Genomic DNA, 13,182 nt, shown 5'->3' with positions numbered 1-13,182 from the left:
TTAATTCTACTAACAATAATATGCAACTTCAGAGGTCTTGGTAATCATAAAGTATGCACTTTAACTAGGAGACATGATCCAAATAATTTCTTTTATTCCTGGGACCTAAAATCTGCAGTGCACATTCATGTCTTTTGCAAAGAAGTACAAAAGCCCAGAAAACTTAGAAAAAATTATGACCTTATTATTAGGACAAGTCATGATAATCTAATATTATATCAAATCTGTGCTTATTTGATCTGAGTTACAGATCTTTCCCTGTGCCCTTAGGAGACTCTCTAGTTTTTTCCTTAGCCTGTAATTCACCTCACTTTCTCTTATTCTTTTTATTCCCTTATTGCAAGCTGCATTTCTTCATACTGTGCTAAATGTTTCCTCTTTCTCTCAGGGCATCTTACCAGTTCCCTCTTTGGGTTGTCACTCAGTCATGCTTCATATACTCAGCTCCTTTCATTATTTCTCCCAAATTAGTCCCTTGCTTCCCTCATCATTCTTTTGCTCTTCTCAGCAATTCCTCTTATGTATCTATGTCTTTCTAGGGAAGACAGAACATAGTGTCCCATGTAAAGTTTCTCTGAATGAGGGAGTATTTAATCTTTTATTTCAGTGACTTTTATTCTATTTTCCTCCTTCTGACCTAAAGCAAACCTTTCCATAATATCCTGCCCACAATTTCCCCACAACCTCACTACTACTCAGATTCCTCTGAGTGGAATATCAGCACCCTCATTCTTCCTATGTCTCTCCTTTCTCTAAAAGCCCAACAGAGCAGATGACTAGAAAGCAGGGTGTTACAGCAAGACTGGCTCCAAGGTTGAGAGTGATTAGAACTGATAGAAAGAAGTCTCTTTCAGCTTCTTTTGCAAAGAAAAGGATAGGATGCAACAATGGGGGAAAAAGCAATGAATGTGAAGTTCAAATAAAGTCTGTCACTTATTACCTGTGCTATATAACCTTGAGCAAGCCATTACATACTTCTCTTGGACTCAGTTTCCTCAACTAAAAAATAGGAGCTTAGACTCAGTGACCTATAAATTCTCTTTCAATTTTAAATTTCTGACCCTCTGAAATGGTCTTTTAGCAAAGAGGATGGGAAAGAAAAAGAAAAAAAACATTTACAGAAAGGGAGTAGAAGCTATTTTTTTACTCTGTTATTTAGTGTTTTCTATAAAAGTGTTCTAGCAAGTTCCTATTTTGTTTTGTTTTTTTGGCAGGTCGCCTGATAATTACCAAGTTTCTCACACACACACACACACACACACACACACACACACACACACCCCACAACGTACTTGGCAAGTAATGTTAAATATAAAAAGGAAAGTTTTTTTTTAGTTTATTTACTTAATTAATTTAGAATATTTTTCCATGCTTACATGATTCACGTTCTTTCCCTCCCCTCCTCCCACCTCCCTCCTGTAGGCAACGAGCAATTCCACTGGGTTTTACATGTGTCATTGATCAAGATCTATTTCCATATTATTAATTTTTGCACTGGGGTGATCATTTAGAGTCAAAAATGAAAGTTTTGAATTAAGTTACATGTTTGGAACTACAAGTCAGAGTGTCTTTCCACTTCAATTATGAATTAATTCTGTGTTTTAAAATGAGGACTAATCCATCCCTTTAAAAAGATGGAGCATGTTGATAAAGAACTTCCACTCTCTTGAGAAATCCATAACCAGAACTAGGCTACCAAGCTTAGGAATAATAAATCTGTGTAGTAAAGAAGAATAATTAGTTAATATAGGGAAATATTAAATGGTGGATTGGTGATTCTCCTTCACCTGGCACTGTCCTTTGATCTCTGGCTCCCTTCCACTTAGATATGCTCTGCCCCTCTCCATGAAGCAGCTAGATAACTCGATGGATAGGTTTCTGGGCATAGAGACAGGAAGACCTGAGTATAAATCCAGTTTCACACATTGATTAGTCATGTGACTTTGGGAGAGTCACTTTGCCTTTGTTGGCCTTAATCCACTGGAGGAGAGAATGGCCACCTATTCCATTATCTTTGCCAAGTGTGAAGATAGGATTAACTCTGCCCTTGTCTATTTTTAGCTAAACAAATCAAGAACACAAAGCACCCCTACTTAAAACTAGAGTAAGCTCACACCTCCAAAGGCTACTGTACCCCTCCCACCTTGGGCAGTTCTAGGAAAATTGAAAGACTGCAATTGATTTCCATAAAGTGGGGGGAGTGACAGGAAGTGACATCATGAAACTACTTTAAAAAGGCCAGCCTGAGGGATGATACATTCTCTCTTTCTCTCTCTCTCTCTCTCTTTCTCTCTCTCTCTCTCTCCATTGATAAGCCAGACTGGAGGAGGAGACTCTTTTCCTGGATCATGAATAGGCTTTTGGTAAGTTTTTGACTCCCTAATTAGGATTTTGGATTATGGTGAGATTTGCCTCTGGTTTCACATTTGTGGTCTGGAGACATTAGGATTAAATGTAGGGTATTGGTAGCTAGGCAGTACTTTCTGTCTCTTTATCTATATTTTTCCACTTTTACTCTTTAAACCACTTTGTAAATAAAGCTGCTAAATGTCATTTTGACTTAAGCTGTAATATTTTTAAATTGGCAACCATAATATTACTTTAGAATTCTCATATTTAGCAAAAAACCCTAAATTTAAATTCTTACACAAGAAAACCCTATATAGGGCCATGATGATTTGAAATTCCCTGAATGACAACAAGTCCCTGCTCACATCCATCTACTGAAGCCATTGTTACTTTCCATATTCCAGGCTTTGTGGTATTTACTTACTTTTATATATTTTTTTAAATCCCAGTTATGGTAGGTCTGTGGGTCTTGGATTCCTCCTCCTATCAAAGGTTCCTTCTGGTTCTCACATTCTATAATCTGATATCTACCTTGCAGCAGTTCAGAAAGAATTAATGTTTGTAAAATAATTTTCAGTTCAAGGATGGAAGATTTAATGCTAGTGCCAACAACTATTTCTCTGACTAAAGGATGTCAGCAAAGCATAAAGGAAGAGCCTGAGGAGTATGATATTGTCAGCCACCTAGCAAATATTTAGTGAATGCATACAAATGCTGTCCAGCACAGATTCACTTGGGGGGGAAAGGGGGGTTAAGAATACTTGGGGATTGAATGTTGGATGTGAGTGGGTACAAAAGGTCATAGAAGCTTCATCACCTCTGACCACTCAGACCAAGAAAGGATTTACTTGCCTGTTTAGCACATAATAATGGTTCTAGTTCTTATAGAAGGTAGATAAGGTAACCTTCTCTATTAGGCCTTTACTAATCGCTAATTTCTCTGTGTTCCTAATGATAAATAGGTAGGTAGTAGGTAGAGAAATAAAATTTTAAAAAGCACTTACTGTGTGCTTACTCTTTGTCAGGCACTATGATATGTTCTATAGAAACAAAGAGAAATTGATAAAGTTCTTACTATCAAGAATAATAGAAATCTTCATGAAAAGGTATAGGGTACCCAGAGAAGCCAATAGCTATGTAGAACATATTAAAAAGTTTATCCAAGAACAAAGTGAGTATGACTGGGACATCTCATTAGAAGACAGGTTCAGATAGAGACTCACAAATCATGAAAGTAAGTCCCAGGGTGGAGGCAACTCAATGATGCCAAAGCTGCTAACAAGAAGGTGAGGAAGTCTAGAGGGGGAGTTCATCTGAGACTTGATGAAGAATGAGACATTCATTTTAGGAATAGTCAATGTGAGAAGTTGTTTTACTTGACTGTGAATATTTCTCACAGGGATCTTATTTTTTTTAGTTTTTGAAGTGAGGGGAAGAAGTAGAGATCATGGGGGTTATGGACAGAATTATCTTCTCTATCCCATTCAAAATTAAAAGATGGGATGAGGTAGATCAGAAGGAATTACTGACAGAAGATAACAGCTTTGAAAGTTTTGTGTTGAACTTTCTGGGGCATATAATTATGCAATCAATTAATAGTCATTTATCACCAAATTGCTGGAGCATATGAGAGGTGCAGGGAGGACTAGTAGTTGTATTGGCTTGTTGAGGGCTTGCCGAACAGTTTTTAGGACTAATCATCCACTTTTGATGTCTATCTGTCACCTAGCTCTCACCTGTGACTCCAAGAAGCTGTAGCATGGACACTGACCACTCTCAGTAAAACAGTCATTGCAGACCATAAAAGTGCAAATACAAGTAAACCAAAAAATGAAGAGATAAACAGATAGATAAATGATTGGATGAATAGATAAATACAACCAAAGAAATAATAATTAAATTACACCCTTGCTTGAGATAATATTTTTTTAAAAGCAATAGATTTGTGACCCCTACCAACATCCTCCCCCCCCAAAAAAAATCCTTTAAAACAATGTCTCAACTTGAATTCTGGAGTGTCAAACAAAATAAAAAATTGGAGTGAAACATTTTTCCTGCCCAAGAGAACTTATAAGGTTGGAAGGAAAGGTCTGTGTCTTAGGGGTGGGGACTAGTCTGGAGTGCACATGATAGCAACATCAGCTGGGCGCCTTGAAGGCAGCAACAAGCAACAGCAACATCTTTGGGAGCTCTCAACTCTGGGATGGTATGGGAATTGGACAGCTGATGAGAAAGTGATTGCAAGCATCCTCTGTATTATCATGGGCATAGGACAGGACATTGTTTGGCAAATCCATTGCTAATCCATCAATCATCTTCTGAAAGAGATCCCAAAAAGATAATCCCCAGGAATATTATAACCAAATTCTAGAACTTCCAGGTAAAGGAAAAATATTGCAAGCAACCTGAAAGAAACCATTCAAATATCATGGAGTCACAGAAAGGATCAAGCAAGATTTTTCGGCTTCCACATTAAAAGGACACATGGCTTAGAATATAATATTCTGGAAGGCAAAAATATTAGTATTACAACCAAGAATAATCTATCCACCAAAACTGAGTATCCTTTGGGGGGAAATGGATATTTAATGATATCAAAATCTTTTAAGCATTCCTGATGAAGAGATCATGGTTGACTAAAAAATCTGATATTCAAAAACAAGATTAAAGGGAAGTATAATAATATAAATATTAAAGTGTAATCAAAAGGGTCTCAATAAAGTTAAACAATTTATATTCCTATATGGGAAGATTACATTTATAACTCTTGAGGGACCTCAATTTTCCCCTCCCAGAGTTATTTAAAACTAACCACAAAATAATTAAGAAAGAAAGAAGGTAAAAAGATGAATAGAATTTTAGAAAAGTTAGATTTGATAGACCTCTGGAGAAAAGTGAATGGGAATTAAAAGGAGTACACCTTTTCTCAGCTATATATGACATCTCCACAAAATTGACAATGAGCAAAACACTTTTGAAACAAATGCAGAAAAGCAGAAATATTAACTGCATTCTTTTCCGATCATGATTCAATGAAAACTTCAATACCTAAAAAAGACTATGAAAGTATAGATTAAATATTAGTTAGAAAGTACACAATTTAGGCCTAAAGAATGAGTCAAAGGACAAAAAAGTAGAAACAATCTATAATTTCATTAAAAATAAAGACAATGATGAGACAAAATATGAAATTTTATTGGATTCAACCAAAGAAATATCTAGGGGGAAATTTATATCAATACATTTAAATCTCTAAATTTATATATCTGTGTAACAATAAAAAACAAGTTAATGTAATTTGGCATGCAACTAATAAAAGAAATAAACTAAGACTTTAATTTAACACCAAAATGGAAATACTAAAAATAAAAAGAGACATTAATAAAATTAAAAGTAAAAAAAAAATTGAACTACTAAAACTAGGCACTGGTTTTATGGAAAAATAAAATAAAAATTCAATGGATAAACACTGGTTAATTCGATCTTAAAAAATAAATCACTACTATTAGCAATGAGGAGGAAAAATGCACCACTAGTGAAGATGATATTAAAGCAATTAGGAGATATTTTGCTCAAGTATGTGCCAGTAAAATTGACAATTTACATGAGATGTATGAATATTAACAAAAATATAAATTGCCCAGATCAACAGAGAGGAAATAGAGTACTTAAATAATCCTATCTTAGAAAAAGAAATTGAACAAATCAACAATGAACTCACTAAAGAAAAATTCTTAGAACTAAATGGATTAAAAAGTCAATTCTAAAAAATATTTAAGGAAAAATTAATTCTAATATTTGTAGTACAGAGAGGGGGGAAATAACAGTTTTGCAGGCTTTGGCTGAGTTTTAATGTCAGTTAGGAGTTTAGAATCTTGGAAAAAAGTTTCAGTTGGACCTGGGAACTCGTGGAGGGAACCAGGGTCCAGCAGAGCTCCTTCTTCTCCTTCTTGAGTTTGAAAATCTAGCCTACCTTTGGAGTGTTTTTTGAGATTTGTTAATTTAGATAAAACCTTTGAATCTCCATACCCTACCTCATTTTCCTACCTTAATTTCCCTTACCCAAATGTCTGATAGGAGTGAACAAGGAGAGTGAATCAGAGAGTTAGTTCAAATCTGTGAGAGTTTAGCTCTACCCTTGCAGTAATTTATCTAGAGAGGTTTTGTAGCCATCATCCTAATCCCTTTTGATTTCAAAATCACTTTGAGAGCTAAGTAAAGGCAGAACCTTTCTCAGACTCCATTCCTGCTTCCCTTCCCCCACCTGAGGTTTCTCTAAGCAGCTGTTAAGGCTTCCTTAGTCCTTTTACCCGGACAATTTAACCTGAGAAGACAATAAACCCCTTTTGTGTTTAAAACAGACCTTTTAGTTACTTTGTTAGTTAATTAGTAAGAAAGGGAAGAAGAGGAACAGAATCAACATACTCTGGGTTTGAGGGAAACAGGGATATCCATCTTGAAGGAGGTGTAACTTCAAAACACATCCTTTCCTGTGAAATTAACTAAAGCCTGTAGTTAATTTCAATCAGTCTATTTATTTCAGTGTTTGTCTTTAGCCTAAGTCCTAGTCTGTATGCCCTGCTGCTGTTTGCATGGTTAGATTAGTTCATCCTCTCCCTGGCAATCCTTGTTACCTCAGTGTTATACTCCTGAATTCAGACATTCCCTTATTTCACCTATCACCTAAGCTGCCATCCTTCATCATTGAACCTTCCTTATCCACTATATTGCCTTAACTTCCCTATTACCTAGTATATTCACTTGAATACCTTCAGCCTTGGATCCCTTTCTTTGTCTTGTTCCCTGATCCTACCAGTTATTACCCCTAGCTTCAGCCTCATATTATATCCTGCATCTCCCTATTATATCCTACCTAATTCCCATATTACCTCCCTAGCAAGTCCCTGATAACATCCTTCCAAATCCCCTATAACATATTATATAAGAGATTGTTAAAAATAAGTAAAGAAAAAGTTCTATCAAATTCCTTTTATGACACAAAGATGGTGCCAACAACTAAACCTGGATGAGGAAAAGCAGAGAAAGAAAACTATAAGTCCTTCAATTTCCCTATGTAATATTGATGAAAACATTTTAAATAAAATACTTGGGAGATTTTAGCAATATATTGCAAAGATCATATACTATCACCAGGTAAGATTTATTCCAAAAATGCAGGGCTTGTTCAATAATAAGAAAACTGTAAGTATAATTAACCATATAAATTACAAAACCAATAAAAATCATCTGATTTTATGGATAGATACAGAAAAAAGACTTTTGTCACAATCAAACCACTATTTCTATTAAAAACAGTAGTAATCACAGAAATAAATAGAGCCTTTCTTAAAATTCTAAATGGTATCTAGTTAAAACCCAAAACAATTATTACCATTAATAGGGATAAACCAGAAGCATTTTTGATAAAATCAGCAGTGAAGCAAGAATGCCCATTTTCACCATCACTATTCAGTATTGTATTAGGAATGCTATCTACAAGAATACAAGAATTAAATAAATAATTCGAGGCAATAAAAAAAGAGAAAGGGAATACAAAATTATCACTCTTTTTAGATGACATAAAGATATACTTAGAGAACCTTAGAGAATTAACTAAAACACTAGTTGAAACAAAACCTTTAGCAAAGTTAAAGGATATAAATTAATCCACATTAAATCATCAGCATTTCTATAGACTGCCAACAAAACCCTGTAGAAAGAAAAGGAGAAATTTCCTTTAAAATCACTACAAACAATAGCAAATACTCAGATTTTAATAGCCAAAACAAATACAAGGATTATATCAACAAAATTACAATCTATTTTCACACACACACAAACACAAACACATGCACACAAATTTTAAAAAATGGAAAATATTAATTGCTTATGGATAAAATTTGTTTATTATAATAAAAATTACAATTCTATCTAAATTAAGTAACTTAGTCAATTCCATGTCTAACTACCAAGGAATTATTTTAAAGAGCTGGGGAATAAAATAAAATTCATCTGGAAGAATACAAGATCAAGAATATCAAAGGAACCAGTGGGGAAAAAAGTGTGATGGAAGCTGGCCAAGAAAATCACATTTCAAATTATATAACAAATCAACATACCAAAATTTCTAGGAAGCTGTAGCTTCCTAAGAGAAAAAATCATATCCTCCCCAAAACATAAATTGATACCACAAAAAGAGGATTCATGATTAGAATATGCATTTAAAATTTCAAACTTAACAAATAAACAAAACACAAGTAAACACAATGGAGGAAATCTTACAAATAAAATGTAAAATAGATAAATTTGTAATAAAATAATAGCCTACTTTTAAACAAAAGGATATTCCTTAAAAACTTATAAAACTCATAAGTTTTTGGTAAATTTGTTTAAAAGTAAAGGTTAGGAAATAAAATTTACAGAATAAAGAAAAGCAAAAGGAATTCTCAAAAAAGACTTTAAAATTTAATAGGAAAATGAAAACTTGTAACTGATTGATTTGCTTTAAAATCCAATAAACTTTCAAAGGATATTATTATTTACATTACTAATATGATTCTCAAAAACTGAGATAGAAAACAAACTACTCAATGTTTAACAGTAGTAGAGTCCTGATATATAAATATGGAGAGAAGGAAAAAGAAAGAATGAAATAGAGATAGAGACAAAGACAGACAGAAAGGGAGGGGGAGGAAGAGAAAGAGAGAGAAAGAAAGTTACAGAAAAATGTCATCAATTCTAAAAATAAATAAAATCCTGAAGTTTATCTAGCTTCATTTTTTTAAATCATGTATTAGGATAAAGTTGGACTTAGTTCAATGATTTAAGAAGGTTCAACACGTGATTAATCATATTCAAAAGAAAACCATCTAAAACAAAATTGATTATCTAAAAAGATAAATATAGCATCTGACATAATACACTAAATTTTATAATAAAAAAGTATCAGAAATGAAAAACAAATATTACATGCAATGAGGAATTACTAGAAACAATTTCAATAAATATGGAAGTAGAGCAAGAATGCCTTTACATTCTTCATTATTATATGTTATAATTCTTGAAATGTTAGCAGTGTTATTAGGATAAGAGAAAGAAATTAAAAAGAGAAATATAGGAAATGAGGAAACAGAATTTTCACTGTCATGACATGACATTATAGCCAGAAAACCCCAGAGATTCAGCAAAGAAGTTAATTGACGTGATTAATAGCTTTAGCAAAGTTGCAGTCAATCAAATAAATGGGTAAAATTAACAGCATTTTATGCAATGATGATAAAATCCAAGAAAAAGTCCTTGAAAGACAAGTCATGATCAAAATAATTACAATTTGTGCAAAATTTTAGACTTTACCTACAAAGCATGCTTAATGCTTTTGTAGATGGAATTAAAAATTCTCTTAAGGAAATTAGGAATAGTTTAAATAATTGGCGGAATATTATATACTTATAGCTAAACTGCATTAGATGTTAAAAATTGCAATATACAAATTAATGAAAGTGAATTAACGAAAACTAATTTACAAATTTAATAATATACCAATCAACCAATATTCTGTACCTGTTAACCAGTCATTTCAGGCCTGTTTGACTCTTCATGAACCAATTTGGGGTTTTCTTGGCAAAAATTCAAGAGTAATTTGTCATTTTCTTTTTCAATTTATTTTACAGTTTAGGAAACTGAGGCAAATAAGGTTAAGTGACTTGGCCCTATCACACAATTAATAAGTATCTGAGGCTAAATTTGAACCCAGGAAGATGAATCTCTATGCCTCCATCTACTACTATACCACGTACTCTACAGAGCTAGATAAAATAAAATTAATTAGAGGGAAGAAAATCTCAAATATCAAGGGAAATAATGAAAAAAGAATGTATAAGAGATGAATATAACTTCCAATATAGAATGCTACAAAATCATAATAATGACATAAATACAAATCAAAACAACTCTGACATCTCATCAATTTAGCAAGATGACAAAAGATAAGAATAATTAGTACCAGAATTTTCTGGAAAGAAAGGGACACTATAATATTGTTTCTAAGATAGAGGACTAATGTGAGAATTTATAAAGCAGTATGGAATTATACAAATAAAGTGACTAAAATTTCTATACAATCTTATTCAAAGATTCCACCGTTAGACACATGCCCCAAGAATATGACTGACAAAGAGAGAAGTTCCATTTGTACCAAAAATTTTATACTAGCACTTTTTAAACATGGCATTCTTCACTTTATTTCCTCTGTGAATTTTTCTCTGGTATAAGCAATATCAGAATTGCCTTTATTTATTTATTTTTAAGATTTAAATATTTTAGTTTTTAGAAAAATTTTCCATGGTTACATGATTCTTATTTTTACTTTCCCCTTCACCACCACCTCCATATCCCATGCACATTTCTATTGGTTTTAACATATGTAATCAATCAAGACTTATTTACATATTATTGATACTTGCTTTGGTGTGATCCTTTCGAGTCTACATCCCCAACCATGTCCACATCAGCCCATGTGTTCAAGCGGTTGTTTTACTTCTATATTTCCATTCCTGCAGTTCTTCTTTTGAATGTGGGTATCTTCTTTTCCATAAAACCCTCAGAATTGTCCTGGGTCATTGCATTGCTGCAATATACTAGCATTTTTATCATGGCCAAGACCTAGAAACAAAATAGATATTCTTCAATTAGGGAATTGCTAAACAAATCATGATATATTAATGTAATGGTATATTATTGTGATGTAAGAAATAATTGGCATGATAAATAAAAAAGGCATCAAAAGATTCCTGATGGAGATGAACTGATGGAGAAAGTAAAGTAAGGAGATTCAGAAAAACAATATGCACAATGGTCACAATAAATACTTTGAAAGAACAAGAAGTATAAAATAATTGAAAATAAATGTGAATTGATAAAGAACAAGGTTGGCAATGTAGAAGAAACATAAGAAGAAACCTCTCTGGTCCCTTTACAGATGTTAATATCCATCATTTTGGAATGTTGTATGTAAATCAAAGTTTTTAGATTCTTCCTGGTTAAGATGGCGGCAGAGTAAAAAGCAGCTACTTAACCTCTCCTAACTGAAACATACAGGACTCCTCAAGAAGACATAAAAATAAACCCAGAGGAACAAAGAGACCCCACAACAGGGCACAGCATTGGAGGTACATGGAATTGGGGCATTTCCATGCTATAAATGGGTGAAAGAGCTCTCACTAAAACCCGAGCTGAGCAACCCCCTCCCCCACCCCACACCACCTACAATGCCAAAGCCAGCACACAAGAGTTAGAGCAATTTTGGGGCACGCATTAATTCCTTGGCAGCTACCTGGGGTCACCAGAGCCTGCTCCTGAGAGCAGCAAGACTTAAGACCCCAAGAGGCTAAAGAACGCGAGCGGACTTTGAACACAGACCCTGAGCGCAGGCATGAGTGTGGGCGTGGAGGCAAGCCCAGACACAAATCCTGAGTGCAGGCAAAGACTTGGATCTTAAACACAGGCGTGGACCTTGAGTGGGGACCCAGTACTGAAGGGGTTCACAACTGTGGAAGCAGTGCCCTGAGACTGTTAAAGGAGCCTCAGGCAGAGGAACAAAAAGGGGACCACCAGGAGGCTTGACCCGAGAAACAACTAGACCTGAGACCTCAGGAGCCTAAAGAGCACAGACAGAGCCTGAGTGTGAAGATAAACCTGTGAGAGAGCCCAGGGCTAACAATGGCAAGCCAGAGACAAGAACCCCAAAGGAGAAAGATCATCAAGAAGAAATCTGTAACACTCAACAACTTTTACACAGATAAAATCTAGACCAAAGAGCCAACAGCAGAGGAGAACAAACAAGTAATCATATCCAAACCTTCCCAAAATAATGAAAACTGGCCACAAGCTATTGAAGAGTTCAAATCTGAGATGATGAGAAAGATGGAAGAGATTTGGAGAGAGAAGTGGGAAATAGCTCAAAAGGAAATAAACAGGTTAGAATACAGAAACTCCCAATTGGAGAAAGATGTCCCCAAATCAAACAAAATGGTAAGCAAATTGGAAACCAAAATCTGGCAAAACAATAACAGTTTAAAAGGCAGAATTTTGCAATTGGAAAGTGAGGCTCAGAAATCAGATGAACTGATAAGCAAATTGAACACCAGAAATGACCAGATTGAAAAGGAAAACCAGTCCCTAAAGGCTAGAATTGAGCAATTAGAAGCTAATGATCTTTCAAGACAGCAAGAACAAATAAAACAAAGTCAAAAGACTGATAAAATAGAAGGAAACATGAAATATCTCAATGAGAAAGTGACAGACAAAGAAAACAGGTCTAGAAGAGACAATCTGAGAATCATTGGTCTTCCTGAAAAAGCAGAATTAATAGAAATTTGGACTCCATACTAAAAGAAATTATTCAGCAAAATTGCCCCGAAGATCTACAACAAGAGGGCAATATAGACATTGAAAGGATCCATAGATCACACTCTACACTAGACCCAGAAAAGACAACCCCCAGGAATATAATGGCCAAATTCAAGAGCTTCCAAGTAAAAGAAAAAATTTTACAGGAAGCCAGAAAGAGACAATTCAGATATCAAGGAGCAACAATCAGGATCACACAGGATCTGGCAGCCTCCACACTAAAAGACCACAAGGCTTGGAATATGATATTCAGAAAGGCAAGAGAACTGGGTCTACAACCAAGGATCCCCTACCCATGGAAACTAACCATATACTTGCAGGGGAAAGTTTGGGCATTCAACAAGATAAAAGATTTCCAAGTATTTGCACAGAAAAAACCAGGACTAAATGGAAAGTTCGATATCCAACCACAAAAATCAAGAGAAA

The 13,182-nt window shown here is 34.4% G+C and overlaps 1 protein-coding gene across 1 annotated transcript in view; it reads left to right on the top strand.

Annotated features, from left to right (window-relative positions):
* The first annotated feature begins 4,475 nt into the window (after positions 1-4,475).
* Positions 4,476-13,182, top strand: part of LOC123246439 (cAMP-dependent protein kinase catalytic subunit PRKX-like) — a 25,903-nt gene continuing 17,196 nt past the window's right edge. Inside the window, exon 1 of the mRNA XM_044675339.1 lies at positions 4,476-4,631. Coding sequence (XP_044531274.1) covers positions 4,476-4,631 — 156 coding nt within the window. The remainder of the gene's footprint in view (positions 4,632-13,182) is intronic.

Source organism: Gracilinanus agilis, chromosome 4 (assembly GCF_016433145.1).
Source record: "Gracilinanus agilis isolate LMUSP501 chromosome 4, AgileGrace, whole genome shotgun sequence".
In the NCBI taxonomy this organism is placed as follows: domain Eukaryota; kingdom Metazoa; phylum Chordata; class Mammalia; order Didelphimorphia; family Didelphidae; genus Gracilinanus; species Gracilinanus agilis.
The sequence above is the reverse complement of the archived record's forward strand: the minus strand, read 5'-3'. Positions and strand labels throughout refer to the sequence as shown.